General features: G+C 40.9%; 1 protein-coding gene across 2 annotated transcripts in view; it reads left to right on the forward strand.

Moving 5' to 3' along the window:
• Positions 1–19,621, forward strand: part of ARID5B (AT-rich interaction domain 5B) — a 122,964-nt gene that overhangs the window by 39,988 nt on the left and 63,355 nt on the right. For both annotated transcript variants that reach the window (XM_076339325.1, XM_076339323.1), the window contains one exon: positions 9,228–9,458. In XM_076339325.1, coding sequence (XP_076195440.1) covers positions 9,228–9,458 — 231 coding nt within the window. The remainder of the gene's footprint in view (positions 1–9,227; positions 9,459–19,621) is intronic.

The following is a 19,621-nucleotide window of genomic DNA, read 5'->3' on the forward strand; positions in this document are numbered from 1 at the left end:
TGCGGAGGTGAAAGAGAGAGGAGACTACAGGAGACCCAGTTACACTGATATTAAGCCCAGTAACTCAGTTTAACTTTCAGTGGCTTTCCTTTCTTTTTTTTTTTTTTTTTTAGTTTTTCATGCCTTAAAATTTTCCCAAGCAAGTATGGATTTGTCGTGGACCTCTTCAGCACAGAGGGCAAATAACAGACCACAAGTTTAAAACTCATCGGACCAGAGAATATCTTCAGGGAAAAAAAATTCAGTCTTGAGCACTGGATTGAGGAACCTGTTATGTCCTTGAGCTCGTTGTTCCAGTGGTTAATTGTCATCGCTATAAAAATGTGTGTCCCTCTCTTGCCAGTGGCTCTAGTTGCATGTTTCTCTGCGAGAGTAGTTTTTTTCATTCTCCAGTACTTTCTCTGTGCGATGCTACACTTCAGAAGAAAGGGAGACCAAGACACATAATTGTAGTAATAGTAATAATAATAAAGATGATGAGAAGATGCTGTAGGAAAAGTTAATGGATGTGACCCCCCCTCATGAAGCGCTTTAGGGAATGTGTAACTTCAGCCACAGCAGCAGTGGAAGTACTGGTGTTTGTAGCGTAACTCCCATGCTCAATTATTTGCAGTATCAGGCTCTATGTGTAAGTACTGAAGCGTAGTTCAGTGGTATGTTGGAGGGTGTTCAGAGATTGCTGAAAACGGTGCATTAAAGAGCACTTTGAATTGCAAAGTGCTGGTTCAGTTTTGTCTATGAGAATGATAACACTTATTATCTGATTGTTCCCTGTGCAAATCTCACCTCAGGAAAAATTAAATTATGTTTGAATTCAGCTAAAGCAAAGTATATCATTATTTCCTTTCGTTATTAAAAGGAATTTTTACTGTTTGTTTGTTAAAACTGAAGCAGCTGCCATGTTAGAGCCTTAGATAATTTAAAAGCAAATACAGAAGCAGAGCCATTTACAGTACAATTGGCTTGTTTAATGTGATTTAATTCCTCTTCTTGGCTTCGTCATATTACCAAATCATGTTTTCAGCCCCCCTCCCCTTTTTAATTCTTCTTTTTGTTATCAGCAGAATTGAAGCTGCTTATCAGTAACCACGACAACCAGGATAAATACTTGTTTTAAAGCTGATGCACATTCAACCTGAATGGTCTACATGACCCAGAACATTCAAGAGGACAGGCAGCATGTGCTCCCTTCTACAATCAATCTCCCCCTTCCCCCTGTCTCCATCTGCTTTAGAAAGCTAATAGGGCAGTTTAAAAACCTTTTATATCAGAGTGGTTTTCTGTAGCCATCCGTGGCTGTTTGGATATGGGCTGGCCCATGCCTGTGACCTGAGGAGTAAGGAGAGAAGGAAATTTTGGGAGGCAGGGAGATGATTCCACAGCCCAGCTCTGAACTTGGCCACATCCCCAGAATCGGCTCACTTTTCTCATGCTTCTCCAGCTATCATCGCGGCAGTCACCTGCCGTTAGGTGGGAGGGCAAACCGCTGCTTTGCAAACCCTCTGTGGAGGGGGAAGATAATCCCAGCCAGGCAGCAGCTAAATAAAATGAAGGAGTGACTGGGATTGTGTGGGACAGGGAAAATGGTTGTGGTAGGAGAGAAGCCTCAACACAGAGCCCCCGCCTGGTCCATCCCCTGTCTCTAGTGGAGGCAGGCAGGCTGGCTGGGGTGGCCAGAGACGGCCACTTCCCTTTCGAGGAAACTTAGGAAACTCTGACTTACCCAGAAATCCCCACTGACAAGGATTTCTGCCTGGGCTGTTTGCTCTCTCCTTTGCTCTCTAAGTTGCTTGATGCAGTAGAATAAATCCTTTAAGGTCTCTCTGTCTCGTTTCTCTCTCTGTGTAATGGGGATAATAATTTTTACTCATCTCCATAAAGCAGTTTGAGGCCTGTGGATGGAAGGGTTATGTAAAAGCTGGAAATGACGATTGTCAGTCTCTCTTCTTTTGAGTCTAGAAACACCTCATAAACCCACTTCCTAAGGCGCAGGAGGATCCTGGGCACCCAGGGTAGGAGCTGCAGTTATGAGGAGCTGAATATTGGATTAGGATATGAAAAAGGATGTTGAATGCCTGGTTGGAAACTTTTTCAGTATTAAATTTCTTTCGTCTTCTTCAAAAATTGGATTTATGATTCGAATTCAGAGTGAGTTAACGAGATAAATATTATGGAAGATTTGATTATATGGACCTACTGTCAGTCATCGATCAACATACTCGGTTTTGTCCCTGTTAAGTAGGACTAGAACAACTCAGATCCAAATCACCGACTGTAAAATGTTCTTCAACCATATGGTTTAAGTACGCATTAGATGGTGCTGTCTTTTTTCTTTTTTTTTAATGACTGTATTGCTGCTGGGTTGAACAGTAGTTTCAATCTCTAGTAGATTTGTAAGTATTCTCTTTCTTTCAAATGTTAAACTAATCTTAGGAATTCTCTGAAGGGCTGATGCTCTGCTGGCGCTGCCACAGAACATGGAGGGCTGGGGAAGTGGCACAAAATTCTGAGAATTAGCTCTGTCTCCTCCTTACAAGGGAAGAAATATCTGATACATGCAGAAAAGCTGCACGTTTTATTCTGTATATTGGCAGAAATGGCTTTTGCCTTTTGATCAATTTAAAAGCAAAATCAGGCAGGCAAACGTCCACGTAAGAATTACAGGCAACTTGTTAACATCATCATTATCTGGTAAACATAAATGTAATCACTGTGTTCCGTATCCTGCAACACGCTGCCTTTGTTCTTGATTGCATTAGCATTCAAATAGAGGGGGGTTCTCAAAGCAAGGATGAGTAGCATGGCTCCTGCCAGCAAAGCGGTATCCCTGTTGTGTCAATAATTTACCCAAATTTATTTAAACCCAAAAACACAGATTTCCTGTCCCATCTCATGGGGTTAAATCGTTACTGTATTTGCATTTATCTCTGAGAGAAATATGGTTCTTAGATTAATATTTTTAGGTCTTGTGATTAATTAGCCAGCCAAGGCACACCAAGTGGTGTTACTAGAGCAAACACAGACCGTGGGAATGAAAAGGCAGGGTGGATTGGAAGAGCTATGTTTGATAAGTCTTCCCTAATCACTGGAGAGAGAGTGGATTGGTGTGCTAGAGCATGCAGAATTAGTTTCATGACGATGATGCAGCTACCTGAACTCCTCAGCTGTTGCCCCTAGCCCACAGCAGCCTGGTGCAAAGGGACGTGGATTCCTACTGGGATTCTTAGCCTTGTGTCTGCGAAGGGGATTCAATGTGTGAAGTGGTCAAGTAAGGAGGCACCCATAATTCTCCCATGAAGGTTGTTTCATGGGGAGAGCCGTCCTTTCTTTCATAGGAGTACCCAGAGATGTAGGTGATGATTGGCATTGCTTCTTGGCCAGCTGCAGTTATCTGGGTGATGATTTGGGGGTATTTTGCAGGTCATGACTGGATGGTGATATGGGAAGGTGTTTTCATTGCAAGACTCCTCTTAAAGGTTTTTAGGTCATAAAGACCGAGTTTCTTCTTCCTCCTTCTGGTTACTCTTTCGTTGTTCTGCTGTTTCCGTTGCTCTATGACTTTTTGAGGGATTCAGTTTTTTTAGGTAATTGTGTAGTAAGTTCGTTTCTGTCTGCTGGAAAGCTGTGCTGTCTCCCCTTGGGATGTTATTAGAACAGGCAGCTTTGAGGTGTGGAGAGCCTGTCTGAGCTGCAGTCATTGGTTTTGAAGGGTCAGCTACACACATCTTCGTCTCGTTTACACCTGTGTTCTCATGCCCGTACTGCAGAAAGTCCTTGCCAAAGGAGGAGAACAGGGGAAGGAGAACTGGATCCTATCTTAAGAGCTGGGAGAGCCAAAATCCATTGTCACAGATGAGATCAACCTTTTGTATCTTGATGGCGAGTGTATCTGCTGGGAGGGGTTTTTTTAGCATGCATTTGGACCATAGCTTTGGCATAGGGCAGACTGCGTTCTCACTTAGGTGGAATTCATTTTACTCACTCGATTTGATCTGCAAGTTAAGCCTCTAAGCTGGTTGTCATTGACGATGGAGTAGTAACTTCAGAGAGTGAGTTGATCCATGTCTTACAAAACAGCAGGTTGGAAGGAGATTTCTCTGGCCACACAGGGAACTGCACAACTGTCATGGGCTAAAACTGCATTATTAGATGAAACGAGTCCCATCGTGTGTGCTCCAGTAGGTTGCTGAGGACCGGTCTTGGGAGGGTAGTGACACCTGAACACTGCCCTGCAATAGCCAAGAGACATCCCATCTTGGGAGTCACAGCCGTGTTCATTCAGCACGGCTAGCCCTCACCGTTCCCAGTCCCTCCGGACATCCAGATGCATCCTCCATTACCTCTGTATCTGCTACGTATTGATGATAGGGTCAAAGCCATGCATACAAGCAATGATAAACTAATTATGATACTTGCATCCTCTGGGAGTCCCCCTTAGTAACTGAGCGTAATAAAAGAAGGCAGAGTAGCGAGGGCACCGTACAGGAGAGGAACCTGATGGACAGAGCCCTGCAACTTCCTTCATTTTCACTCTATATTCCAAACAACTCCCTTGCTCAATTTGCTACCCACGCACCAAAGCATTGTCCCGTTTTATCTGGTTCCCCTGATACTTACATTGCTTATCTTATGAAGATCTGTGTTAACATTTATCAAAACAAATGGCAAGCCTGGGACCTTTTAAGTAGTTTTTTTAGTTAATAAAACCAATCTTCTACTTCTGTTATGTTAAAAGTACATTATCTTTTTATTACAAACTCTCTACAGCTCTGTCTGTTTTCCTTCTTGGCAATTTCATGACTGCTCCAGTTGATTGCTGTATGGAGAATTACAAAATCATTAAGGGTGGGGTTTTACCAGCTGACTTACAGTACAAGCCATTTCTCAAAATAACCACAACAGTGCAATACTGATGTGTAATTTACGTCACAGTATGTTTTTATGAAATAGTTTGTGGTTTATTCATTTAGATTTAGAACTGAATATCTCTTCTCTTGCTTTTTAATCAAGCTTTCTTCTTTTTTTTTTTTTTTTTAGTTTTTAATATTTTCCACTCCTAGGATTGGCTTGCCTCCAATTTACCAGCTACAGTGAGGAGGAAAAAAAAGGGGTTTTTTTCTTTTTTTTCTTTTGCCTGCAGTTTAACTGCAAGTGTGTTTTCCTCTTTGATGTATACCTTTGTGTTAACTGCCTCGGAAGAGATGGTAGATTTGTGGTAGAATATATTGCACAAAGGTAGAGCAGAGAATTGATAAAAGAGATGCAAAAGTTTGGAATTTCAAACCATAGCAAGCAAGTGATGCTATTTAGACTCCTGCTCTAGTACATTTCCTTTTTAAAAATTACTTTCTGTATAATGTCTTGTAATTAGAACAGGAAATCATTGAGTAACTGTAAGAAGAATAAGAGCACTTAAACTGAAAATTACCTTCCGAGAAATTATATTCACAATTTTTTTTTCCTTTAAATTTTTTTTTTTCTTCCCTTCACATTACCATGTTGGTAATGATAGTAACAGATGTACGTACCCTTATCTGTATCATTGTTCTGCTTATGTTTTCTGGGGGAAAAAAAATCTTTTTCAGTAATACAAAAAATGAATGGACAGAAAATGGGAAATGCCTAATTACAAAAAATATTCTGTGTCACAACAGAGTAGCAATTAAATTGAAACTTCAATATAATTATCAATAACAGTCGAGCCTGGAAAGGTGCCAGGCGCGTAAAGTTGGTGCTCAGCCTTTATGTGGTTGCTAGGAGCACAGCGAAAAGTATAAAGCTTAGAGAAAGGAATGTCTAATGTAATAAAGTAACAGAAGGTAGCATAAATCATTGTGAGAGCAGTTCATATTGACATTATTTTACTTAAATTGGGTCGAAACTAGACATTTAGTCTTACAAGAGGCACAAATTCATATTTCTTCCTCAGAAATAACTCTGTGCTTTCTGGGAAGAAGTGGAGTGTGCTTTCCTAGCACCAGCCTCGTACATATTTGGAATCTTTTAAGCAAAAATCTTTAAATGTTTGTTTCTGTTGGCATCCAAATGCATTTGCACTAATACGATTAAAAGAACTAAAGGGCAAAATACTTGGCAGCTTTTGCAGTTGAGGTAATTAGGTACAGGAAGGAACATGCATAGTTTTTCCATCAAGCTCTATAAAATCCTGGTGTGAAGGTCTTTTTAAAGAAAAAAATGCTTACTGATGTTGAGAGTAGATTATGGCGGTTAGCAATAACATTATAGGCTGATGTTTCCGAAACAAGCAAACAAAAAGCAAGTTACAGTTTTGTATTTCTCTGCTCTCTCTGTAAATAGTTCTGGCTCTAGATGGATTTGTTAGGAATTCGTGCTTTTAGCAGGCTTTATTTTTTTTTTCTTTTGGGGCTTTTAATTGTCTTGCGTTACATATTAAAAATGGTTGTGCTGATTTGAAAAGTCAGTTCTTGCATAGATTCATTGTGTTTGGCATTTCATGCATCTCTTACTTACAAAGACAACTTGAAGAACATGTAATCCAACATAAATGCCAGGCTGTGCCAAATCCCAGCTCTCTTTACCCCTCACAAAGGGAACTGTTGGATTACATCTATGCATATATAGGCAGCACTCGGAAGGCAGGGGTGGAACCTTGCCTCCTAATTACAGTTTCTCTGTTTTCAGCCCTGAAATATATAAATAAATGAAAACGTTACTAAAACGCACGATTATGATATAAGCATGGGATTAGAGTAATTTCAGTTGAGCCTTACAACGTGCTGTAGGTATTATCTTCTACCATGTTTTCTCTGTTGAAGATAAAATGAGATTCAGAAATACAGCATCTCAGTTTTCTAAGATCTCAGTTAAATGTTTTAAGAAGTTACGTTGTTTTTCTTTATTTTAATGGAATGTGATCCATGTTTTGATCTCTCCTCCTCCTAAGAGTAAACTCTTTCTAATCATATTTATCAAAAATATTCAGCAATATACACTAAGCCCACCATTAAATGGCGCATGTTAGATTTTGCTAGAAGAAAAATAGTTCTTCTTTGGGCTTGCATTTTATTAGGGATTGGTCTACTTTGATTTCTCTTTTTTCATGTGGGCGTGGTTGAGAAAAAAAGTCTTTGTTCCAGGAACACTCTGTTTGTCTTTCACTAAGCAAATCTTCAGTTTATTCAGCCTTTGTTCATTCTTAGATTTATCTATTGAACCTGGAGTGAATAAAGAAAGGAAACAAATGCATCATAAAGTACTCATTGGAGTTGCACAAGCATGTGTAAAAGTGATCCTGTAAAAAATTACTTGATTTTGATTTATGCCAGGGGTTTGAGTTAAGTCGTCAGTTGTCAGGGGTAGAAAGTTCGTGTAATTCTGCACAGGGACTTAGAGCACATTTGTCTAGAAACTAATGGTTTACTACAAAGGCACATGGGACATACATTTATATACACCCTGTTTAAAAAGCTGACCACATCCTGGCATAAGAAAAGTGCTGTCAGATCAACAGATTCAGCTCACCACTATCTACACAAAGGTATAAAGTAGTAATAACTGTCAGGCAGGCGTATATGAAACTCTCGAAGGAGCTAAAGGATGGATCATGTGCTTGTTAATTCCTAGAACAGTTTTCCTGATCTGATTTTTAGAGTTTCCTAATAAAGAAGAGAGAGCCTTATTCCCAAGAGCAATTGGCTCAATCGTGCTGTTGTGTAGGCTTATGGGATACTTACTTGTTGAAAACAAAAAAAAGCATGACCACGTCCTGATTGACCAAAAGAGGTTTTAGGGCCATAAATTTTATTTTCTTAGGAAAGTAATGCAAATGCTGTTTACCAAAATGTATTACTCTTACTTTTTTACACAAATTGTACGTCAGGGTAGTGGGGAATGTTCTGAGTTTTTAAAAGTGATGGCTTTCAGGAGCTGTGCTTGTAAAAACAGTACTTCTCAAGTCCATCTGCCGTGTTGATTTTTTCTGCAGCATTGCATTCGTCTGCAGTGATGACATTCTAGGTGATATATCTGCTTCCAGAGACGACTTAAAATTTAGCCTTTTACGTGTGAATATTTCCATTGCCTCATGCGAATTAAGTTGAGTTGTGCCATCGTATTTAGTTGGGGAGAACTGATCTGACATTTCTTTCAATATCTGAAGTGATTTTTACTTTAAGGGTAAGAAAGATGATTTCAGTATTGGTAATGGGATTAAATAGTAGACCTTTTGTCTCTGACAGAAGAAATAGTGGAGTTATTCAGTAATCAGAGTACAGCAGAAAACTTAAACTGCATTCTCTTGCTTTGTCTTCATTGGCATGCATGGAAAGCCATGTTCAGTTACCCCACCTGAGGAGATAAATGAGCATAAAAAGAAGTGCTGTTACATACTGGCTGCATACCTGCAAATGAATAATTTCTCATGTTTTCATCTCTGGTTGGGTTTTTTTGCTGTTAGGTTTCCTGCTGGTTATCATATGATGAAACCTGATTGTGATATTTCAAAATCTGCCACCTTTATGCCTAATATAATCTAAAATCTGGGGGAATGGGAAGGTCTGAGCGCTAGATTGCTTTGTATTTTGAGCCCACATTTCGACAGTACGAGCTGTTTGGAAATTCATTTGCTCGTTGTGCTCTGTAGGTGTTTTATTGAGTCCTGCTGCATTTGCAGTTAATGTGAGGAAAGTTATTTCCAGCTGTTGAGGTAGCTTAGCATCAATGACCAGGTCAGATCAGCCCACCTCCCTGGCCCAGGGGCCCTTTGGTAGTTGCCAGTATCAGATACTTCAAAGGAGAATTAATAGCTGTATGCTCTGGGGCTTGTATATTATTATTTTTGAAAGACGTTAGCTGGTGTAAACATGAGTTCAGTAAGGCTATGTAGGGAGCTGAGTAAAAATGACAGATAATATTTCTATCAAAGCAGCCAAGTTGGCAAAGTATGGAGAGCACTTTGAGTCAGGCCGTTGGCCAGCTTCTGAAGAGCGGTGTTTTCTTACTCATCCAGGTAGAGTTCTTGTGGGTAAGCATGGCAGAACTGAACAGAAAGCCAGAAAAGAAGCTGTTTCAATAAACTTTTTCTAAATTTCCATTTTTAACTTTTCTTTCAAAAACCACTGTGCTATAAAAGATAGGTCTTGAGAAAAGACTGAACCGGTGGGCCATGGGTTTTCTGAGGTGCTTGAGTTACAGCCCTTGTTTTGTATTTTTCTGACATACAGTATTTTTTTTTTCTTATTTTCCAGGTGAGGATGATGAAGATTCAAACCTGCTAATTCTCAGCTACCCACAGTACTGTCGATACCGTTCCATGTTAAAGCGCATTCAGGACAAGCCTTCTTCAATACTAACAGACCAATTTGTTTTAGCCCTGGGAGGCATTGCAGTAACAAGCAAGAACCCCCAAATCTTCTACTGTCGGGATACATTTGATCATCCTACTCTAATAGAAAATGAAAGTATATGTGATGAGTTTGGTAAGTCACGTTACACCTATTTCCTTTTTCTTACAAGTAAAGACATTTTTCATCTTTTTAAGTGTCCAATGATTTCCAAGGGGAAGATGTGATTCCTTTGAAGTGAACCAATGCTATTTATGCTTGAAATGTTAAGTACCAAACGTGCTCTTTCCTCTGTGAGACTGAAGGCTTCTAGCCACTAGCGATCTCAGTATTGCAACTTAAGTTTATCATGATCAACGGTAACGTTACATGGGTAGAGTGTGTAGCACAGTTACTTGGTATGAGTGAAAGGATCCCTTCTCTGGATTTGAAATTTATCTACCTTAACCATTCACCTATAGCCTGTGTCTTTCCAGAAGGTTTACAAAGCGTGTTGGTTTTTTTTAAAGTCATTGTTCGTGCAATGTGCTAACAAACGCAAAATAGGAGAGACTCCCTGCGCATCCCATTGCTGTTGCAGAGCACTCATCAACCGTGCGTATGCTCCCAGGGCCCTGAACAAATGTCAGCTATAGCTGGTGTGTTTCTGGCCTTCCTGGAATGTGGGCTTTTTCAGCGGGGGCTTTGCCAGTGCTAGGAGCTTGATTTTACAAGTGCAGAGGCACTTCTGGGAGATGACCTCTTAATTCAAAGGGTGTAGAGAATACTCTGCAGCTCCAGAGGAGTATGCAGCCCCTTACAGCTGGGAGAGAGGGCTGCAAGATTTGACTCCTGATAGCTGCCAGGTGATTTCACACCTTTTTGTTTTTTTGTGTCAGATCAACCCAAGGGCAGCGGATGTGCTGCTGAATGTGTGGTAGAATGTATGTTTTGTACACACCCAGGGTAACTCCAGTAATGCGTCCAGTGTAATTTCTTCAGCAGTGTACCTATGCTGTGAGAATTAAGTTTTATTACCCGTATCACCAGATGGATGAGTGCTGCAGCTAATGCTAGCAAAGTCTGTTTGCATAGCAGTGGGTACACCTTTGCTGTGCGAGATCCCTTCATCTCTGCAAGGAAGCTCTTGTGGTCTCTTAGAGAGAGAATTTCTGATTATGCATTTAGCTATAATAATGGGAGTGAGAAGGAAGGGATTGAATGATGCCTGTGATGGGAGAATCATATCCCCCTTTTTCCTAACTCTAGCACGCTGGCTTTGAGCTTGGCACCCAGTCCAGGTCTTGTTGTGTTGGCAGAGAAACGCCAACCCAGCCAGTGGCATTGGGGCATTTTGTGAGGTAGTGCAGGACTGCTCCTCTGTTGCTGCACCGATCAGCTCCCGACAGGCAGGAGAGATCCTTCCGCACGCGGTGTCGTCACTGGAGCCCATTACTGCTGTGAATAGTTTTAATTTTGTGATGTCAAGCTTTTTCAGGATCGGGCCCAAACTGTCGAGTCCGCTCACACTCACACAAAACATTACAGGCTTTGAATGAACTATGAATAAAAGTGTTGGTTGCTCTTAGGGGGTGGGGGTGGTGAAAAAATGAATGAAATGCCCTGGAAGTTTGGTCCAATAACACAATAGTATCATGTTGATTTTTATTTACTCTGAGCTCCAGCTCAGAATATAAAGTTCAGTTTTAATTGACTATCCTTCTTATATGGGAAAGGTTATTTTAGGCTTGAAGGCGTTTGATGAGCGTACCATCTGCTTTCTGTGGAGTATTTTATTCAGGGTCATTCCTTGATTACAGGTTTGTTGAAATAGTTGGATCCATAATGTAAGTGTATCATGGAATATTAGTAATAGATGAATCAGAGAGATGTGGAGTGATGCAGAATCTACGCTTAGTGAACCACAGCAAGTGCTTTGTTCAGTCTCTGAAAGCTAACTATGCCATTCTCTTGACCTTTGCGAGGCAATTATCTCTTTATCAAACCAGAGCCACAGAAATCCTAGCCATAGAAATTAATAATGTGTATTTAAAATTTAGTTTGGTTTAAGAAGCAGATTTTTTAAAATGCCTATAAAAACAAAAAAATACTGCTCTTTAAAAGTATTTCTTATGAAAATAATGATGTGGTAAAATTTGCAAACCCTGCTGTGTTAGGAAGAAAAAACTGGCCAATGTATGGTTCCGTTTCTGTATTGCAAAATGTATGGTGTCAATTATGTTACCTTTGTTGAAGGCAACAGGCAAAGTGCTATTTTATCCTTTTCTTTGCTGGCAGGACAATAAAATGTACAACACTTCGTTATACAAACAGTTTACATTGATATCATGTAGATTGATGTCACATGTGGAAAGTGATGACTGCTAAAGCTAAACAGAGGCAGGGTGGTACAGTAGATAAATGGATTACTCTAAGGCACTGGTATTTATCAGTCAAATCTGAGGGGAGACCAGATTACAGAAATGTGACTAAAATTCTTAAAAGGTGTCTATAAGGAGATCCAGACACATTTAATTTGAAGGGCTTGGCTATTTCTTACCTTGCAAATGAAAGAAGTGTGCAGAAGGAACAAGATAGGAACATGTGTATTTCCCCATCACCTGAAATTCTCCAAACTCTAAAGCGAGTACAAAATTTGGGAAATACGGTCTACTAATGTCTTTATGTGAGAAGTACTGGCTTCTGATACGGATGGCAGGTCTTCAGAAACGTTGCTGTTGGGGAGGGTGTTACACGTTCTCTGAGCGTTGGAGTACTGTGCGACAGATACAGCGTGTCACAAGTGAGACAGCAGAAACACCTTTACAAAGAGCCCCATTGACCACAGCGTGTAAGCTGTTGTCCTCGTTAGGCAGTTTTAATAGAGAAAAATGGTTTTTTCCAAGAAGTATTCTCTCTACTTTTATTACACATTTTTAACAAAAACATTTTGTTCAGCTCTGACTTCTTCTCATCCTCCCCATTTTGTTCCCCATTCTGTGGGGGTTAACAAAAAATAAATAAAGCAGGAAATGAGGAAGAAAAATTAAGTTTTGTTGACAATAACTAATTTTTTTTTGTGTAGGATTTTTTTTCTTTTTTAAGTAGAAAAGGCATGTAGATGCTGTCTGCCAGCTCCTGCAGATGTGACTGGAAGAGGTGCTTTGATGCTTCAGGCAGTCCCATGTGGATGGCCTCTGTATTTCCATAGAGCTTCTGTAAGGGTTAGGCTGCGGTAAGCTTCCCCTCCGGCTTCAGCGTGGGCTACCACAGCTGGTACCTGCTGCCGATGCTGCGGCTACCTGTGTCTGCGTCCGTCCTGCCTGTGCACTGCTGTATGGCACGTGCCCAAGTGGTTTGGGCAGGAATATTCAGGACCGATTCTCTCGCAAAGTCCTTTTCTGCTTCTCCTCTAACTTCGTTCAGTGTGCCACAACGTCCCACTGAGGAGGCCCTGGAGAAGCGGGCTGCCGGGAAATCGGCTCGGCAGCTGGAAGTCTCAAACATTTGCATCTATTTCTTTGCAGCCTGCCAGGGAAGGACTTGATCTCCATTTACAAAGTAAAGACTGCTGTGAGTGGGAAGCCTCCTGCTCCCATTTTTGTTGATATAACTACTGATTAGTTAATCTAACTGCCTTGGAGGGTTCCCCTCCAGAATGCAAACAGGCTCAAAAGCTTGCTTCTGTTCAGAAAGCAGAAGACATAAGCCGTGCTCGGATGTCTTGATAGCCAAAGTTCATGGATATGACCACAGTCAGACTGTGTACCTCTTCTCCTCCTGAAGTAAGAGCAATTAGAGGTCCTCACCAGCACAAAACAGTCCAGGTGGATAATGAAATACTGGTGTTGCTCGCTAGGAACAAGAAATCTGAGATTTTGAGCCTGCACAGGAGGCTGGAATGGAGTTGTCCACAGTCAAACTGAAGCACAAAGGCTTGAGCCCTGCCTGACGCTGCTGCCAGCCCGTGCAGGCTTGCAGGTGGCACTGAGCTAGGTCTACGGGGAGACCTCGGGCTGGACCCGGGCAGCGGTGGCAGTGGAGTCCCTGCCATGGCCCTGTGGGCTGTGGCTGCCTGCCCAAGGGAGGGACCGGTTGGACGCAGCAGGGTGAGCAAATGGGATGAGTTCTCTTCATGGCCTCGTTTTATTTCTCTGCGCAGACTAGAGTTCACCTACGCATTCCTTTATCTAACTGCTCCTATTAATTGGCGTGTGGAAAAAAACCAAAACCCTATTTCCTCATTCCCCTGCTCCCTTAAAATAAAAGTAATATGTACCAGCTGAACAATTCATTTCTCTTCAACTCAAGATCATTGGTAAAGACATTTTTCAAAATCCTTTTCATTTATCAGCCTCTGGGGTTACTGTTATTGAATAACTTTTGTAAATGCATATAATTTACTGGCATTTGCTATGTGGTCATATATGCTGCAAGAGAGAAGGAATGAAAAAAATAGGGGTCCTAATAGTTTCCATTATAGACCAAAGAGATTTAGTTGGAGGCAAAGCTGCCTGCTCAGTGCCCAGAAGATAGATTTGAGGGTCACTGGGCAGAAATCAGTGTGCAGTTGTTGCTAGAGCAGCACGTCCTCTGCATTTTCTTGTCCGAAGAAGGTGACTTTGCCTTCTACCAGACTTGTGCCTGCTCCACCGCATGGAGTGACTTCCAGGGTGCGTGGATGAGCTTGGATCCTTTCGCGACCCAGTTGTGGGCTGTATTGTCAAATGCATGTGAGCCCCTACAGCAAGGTAGCATACAGATGTGTCTATCAGCATGACCTCCACCTTCTCCGGGCTTCGGGACTTGCAGGACAGCGGGAACAGACGCACAGCTTAGAAGCAGTAGGGTCAGGTGCTTGGGTGATGGTGGATTTCTACAGCTCTGTCAGCTTTGCCAGGTGAAAATCTCACACAGAAAGATTTGTCATGGTGCTTTCCTGGATAAATATTATAAATCCTGTCTGCTAAAGATGAACCAGAAGGCTCGCTTTCATTTCGTGAGCATGGGGTTGCTTTTTCTATAAACAGGAGTGCGAGAGAAAACAGAATACCTTATTTCTTCTCGATTTTTAAAATCTATTTGGTAAATTTTAAATCATTCTGGATTATTTTTATAGCATGCTGGGTCCAATATGCTATTAAACAAGCTGTTTGGTCCCTGGGGTAGTGTAAACACTTGCTCACCCCCAAAAGAAGGTTAAAAGTTTTATTTTTGCATGTAAAGGCCAATTTTTTGTAAAACATTTCATACCAAAAAGTGAGAGAACTATATCCTGCTGTGGTATTAATATAATTTTTTTCTCTGAAAAATGAAACTTCTTCATTTTACCATGACGAGCAATACAGAGGAGAAACTGCTTATTGAAAAAAATGATGTGTAAAGGGCACTGAAGTCCCCACTTCCCTTCTCTCCCCTTCCCCCCCCCAAAATTTAACGATACAGTACTTGCGTTGGGAAAAATCATCTACATTAAAAACAAAACAAAAACCAAAACCTACAACAACTCTGATCTCCCTGTAAAACAATACAGAAAGCAGATTCTCTCACTTCCAGGGCTGACAGGGAGTGGTTAGGAGTGAGGGATGACTTACCCATCCTCCTAGCCGCCAGGGTTTCTGAGCCAACAGTTTCAGAAGGACTTACCTTCCTTCTTGTCATTGACCAGGGAAGCCATGGCAGGACAGCGCTATGAAGAAGGGACTTTTTAGGAATAGGTCATGTGCCAGAAAAAATGTGTAGGATGAAAGCTGATGACTTCAGGGTATAGAGCGGTACCATTCTCCCAGTATAGCTGAAATTTGGTTTTTGCTTTCGTTACACAGAATTTTGTGACTCTCAGATAAAATCAGTTGTTTAGGGGAAAAACATAACAAAACAAAACCTTGTTTTTGGTTCCTTATTCCCAAAACCAGGGAATAAGACTTAAAAAAAAAAAAGAAGAAAGAATGTTTCCAGTCTAAATGAAATACAGTTTTCCTGTTGGTGACTTACTTTATTTGTGTGAGTCAAAGTTGGCTTTTCTTTTTAAACCAGCTCCAGTACAAAAATTGTACTTAGGCCTGAAAGGGTGTTTTTTTGATGTTTTTCAGCTGACGTAAGGTATCAGCATTGTTGCTATTGACTATTTTGGCTACCTGCAGGTTAATTTATATCAGTGAAATTCAGCAAACCCTGAAGCTTCCAGATAGATGCTTCAGGCTTCTTTGTTTTAACACAAATGTGATGTTAGAGTGGAATTGGTGTTAGTGCTCCTCTTTGAAGATTAGAATGTTTAAGCATTTAGAAATGCGATAGGAAGAGTATGGAGGCTTTTTATTAGCGTGGATACTGGGACCTCCTTAGATGGAGCTTAATGGTGGCATCTCCAACAGTCTGAAAAATATGCAAATCTTTTCCAAGGTCCTGGACAGGGTGGCTTAGCTAAATATTTCAAATTTTAACTCTCTCAAAACAAAAACAGGACGTAGCTGGAGGGGAAGTAATGATTAATGCATAATAGTGCTATATACAATATAGATAAATGTACATTTCCTTTTCCATCCCACCCCACCTCTGCAAACATAAGCTTTTAGCTTGAAAAAGCAAATCTGGAAATGTTCTGGATTCTGGTCAGACCTCTTTCTTATTTTGTTAATTCAACTGTAGAGTAAGATATTAATGATCCCCAGATGTTGTTTATAATGATTGATTTTTTGGTTGTGAAAAAATACTTGCAGTTTTTTTAAACAATTGATATTTTCTAGTGTGCTCTGCAGCATTTGAATAAAATGTCTGAAGGCAGAGCTGTTTATGTGCCCAACATAATTGCTTCTGTTAAGTGATTTCTTCATTCTTAACATTTTTAGCTCTAATTGCTTTTTCCCCATACATCTAAAAATAAATATTTGCAAGTTTTGCATTCTGTCAGTCATTGAAATGCATAAAATATTTGTATACTCAAAGCAAAAAGGCACTGATAAGGGGTCACATTCTGTCTCACTTAGTGGCGTAAATCCAAAATAACTTGATCCACTTTAGTGGCTGTTACTCAAGATTTTCACCAGTTAACCAGGGGCAGAATCTCACCCAATGCTAACAGCAAGCTGTTAAGTGAACATAAGTAATGTGTGGTAAAGTAAGATAAAATACCTTCCTGTCTGCAAGAACTTCAATAGAAACAAATACTGTTAGCTTCTACTTTTTTTTTGGTACATTTTCACTAGCAACCATAGCTGTAACCAGGATAAATATTAAGATAAATTATTTTTCACTTTATAATCAAAACTCCTTTTTGGAGAACATCTTCAGAATTGCTGATTTTATTCGGGTTGCGTATTCCCGCTGCCCTCAGGAAGGCAGCAGATGCTGAGTGGAGGGGCAGGTGCTGCCTGAAAAGCTGCTTCTGCCCATTTCCTCCAGCCCCTTGGCATCACTTCTCAGCTGGGCTGGTGGTGGCCGTCTGTCCTGTACGGAGTAGTGGGGTAGCCGCCCAAGAAGCTCGCAGCAGCCGGCCGGTGCCACTGTGAGAGCACAGCTCCTGTGGCGAGGGCGCTTGGGAAATTGGTATGGCTCCTTACTTCTTCAGGTGCCCTTGGGTAGCAGTCTGGGAGAGAGAGGGGCTTATGCTGTGAGCGTGTGGTGCTGCATGCCCGTGGTGCTCCTGGGCTGCGCGTGGCAGTGACCCAGCTGCTCAAGGAAGCGTCAGGGCTGTGAACCGTGGGGTGGCCGGTACAGCCTCCTGCTGCGACAGCCCAGGCTTTGGGGCTCTCATGGGATGGGAGGTGAGATATCCTCCCTCCTGCAAGCGCCCACAGCAGAGCCGAGAGCCTGGGTGTACCACTTCCAGTCTGGCGCTTTTAACTTCTTTTCCTTTTTAATTTTTAATTAAATAGTGAATACATGATGGTATTGTGGGGTTTACATATTTTCTTAGCCAGAGTTTGGCAGAGAATTAATGTGTAGTTTCAGCAAATGAAGGGTTAGCAAGTGAGCTGTTCTTCTGTGCCTGATAAATGTAACTTATCACATGGGGTTTGTCATCTATTACACATGCATCTGTTTTATTGGTGTCCGTTCACTAAGTGATGGTAGATATAAATGACTAATTTCTCCTATATAAAATTTCCACTCGATGGCTAGTTTTATGATTCAGCTATCAAAATCACTTTTTGTCATTATAGCGAACAGTAAGGCAAGCTGCATTCATCATGAGTGTGAGCCATGTCCATCATACATGTTTTCATTTCTGGAGCCATCTTTTTTTTGTTTGCAATATGTCTTCATTACAGCATCCTTATTTGACTGTTCCCCTGGTTTCGGTGCCTCCTTTGGACCACTGGGCCTGCCCAGACTCTTAAGCTTTGTCTCAGGAGATCTTTCGGTCTACCAGCATCCCAAGGCTCGCGAGCAGCGTCCCCGAGGTGCCGGGGCTCATCAGTGGCCGGGAGCAGGGGAGACCTTTGCAGCCAGGGAAGGGCCCCCGTTCCTGCACCCGTACAATGGAAAAGAGAAGTGGTTTATGTCAGAATATGGTCACATTCTTCTGATTAAACCCACTCAAAAAAGACAACATTGTAATATTTTCCAATGACTGTTTATCATGAATTACGTCAGCCTTAGTTTAAATTGCTATTATTTCTCCTTAATGCTTCTTGGTGCCTGCATAATTTACAGCATTGGCAGCTGCGGGACTATGAAATAACCTTTCACAACCACCATACAATAGTAAAGAACATGAAGTTTTTGTTGTTAATTATTATGGGACTCCTTTAACTTTTTTACAAAGTGACATAAAATATTGTTGAGGTATTTATGGTTAAAGCTACTTTTACATGGATCTATTTTGCTCCTGGCTAGTTCTTAACTAAAGCAGTCATTTGTGGTTATTATGCCTTGGGAGATATTATGTCAGAACTGGTTTAAGAGTATTATTATGTATCACATGTCATATATTACATGTCAGCACTTGAGGCTGTCTTTCAATAAAAACAAATGTAATTTTAGTTAATGGTCTTTTAGGTATAGGCCATTTGTAAACTTACCTGAGTTCATTTGAAGGTATACTAAAAAGCTTTGTTCTCCTGGAGTGCACTTGAGTAATTTCATTTCGGCTTCGGATGGAATTTCCAAAATATTTGTCATTATTTCAATCAGAGAGTGCTGCCTCTAAAAAGCAAATAGTTTCCCAATACCGAGGTTAATGTACACATTTTAAGGAGCTGTAACTGTTACTCATTACTTTGTTTACTTTTCCCCTCTTTGGAGCTCACGCTTCCCAGGTTCCCTACTGGTCAGGCTGATATTAGTATCCCAGGCAACTAAGCCACCTAATGATGATACTTCACTGTGCCGCTTAAATGAATAGCTTATACCTTCTAGATAATCCGTGGGTGAAGGGGGGTATAAATTAAAGGTTGCAGGCGAGTTTTAGGTTTCCTTGAAGTTTCATTTCAAATCTGGAAAACGCAAACTTACACAAAGCAAACTTTGAATTAATATGTCATTCCCCTTGGTTCCAAATACTGTGCATATTTTCCAGTACTTACTTATTTAAAGCAAGAAATGAAGCATATAGGGTGTGCCAGAAAGTTTACAAAGAATGAAAACACATAAATGACTCGTGAACTTTTTCTGATTTTTTTCTTAACATGTAATTAGTTAATTACTGCTAGGGTGGTGGTGGGGGGAAAGGCATGATTTCTCTCCCCCCACAATCTGTGTTCGAGCACCATAAAAATGATCAAAGCCTCCATTTGTCTCTAGTTACGTTTTACTCTGTGGGACTACTGGTTTTGGTGACTCTATTGTAGGGAACGGAAACCCTGCTGGGCAAAAAATCAGTCTCTATCCCCCTACAAATGCTCAGGCTGAAGATGTTAAGATGCAAATGTGAAATTAAAAAAGCAAAGAGCAGGGTGAGCATTTCGTGTGTTGCTAAGTTGGAATTTAATAAGAAGAACATAAAATGGAGCTAAACTTGTCTGGATGCCGCGAGATTTTTTAATATTAGGCAGCATGCTTGATTTCCCTGGAAATGAGTGAGCAATCTGAATTTAAGTGTTGTTTGGCAGGGGGAGGGGGTGTTTCGTTCTCTTTTTTAATCAAAGGCATTTCACAAGCCGATTGCAAGTGATTTCTTACGATTCATTACGTAAGAATGTAGCAAACTTTTCTGTTTAATGAATGAATATTAGGTATTTCAGGAGCAGATAAAAGATGGTAAAAGAGGGAGACAGAGCTGACGTCCTAGAGATTTTAATAAAGATTGAAGTTAGTAGTGAAAAGGTCAAAGTGCCATTTGTTGAGCCCCTGCTTCTGGCATGGTTTCAAAGCTTGCA

The sequence above is a fragment of the Aptenodytes patagonicus genome, chromosome 5 (genome assembly GCF_965638725.1).
Source record: "Aptenodytes patagonicus chromosome 5, bAptPat1.pri.cur, whole genome shotgun sequence".
NCBI classification, from domain to species: domain Eukaryota; kingdom Metazoa; phylum Chordata; class Aves; order Sphenisciformes; family Spheniscidae; genus Aptenodytes; species Aptenodytes patagonicus.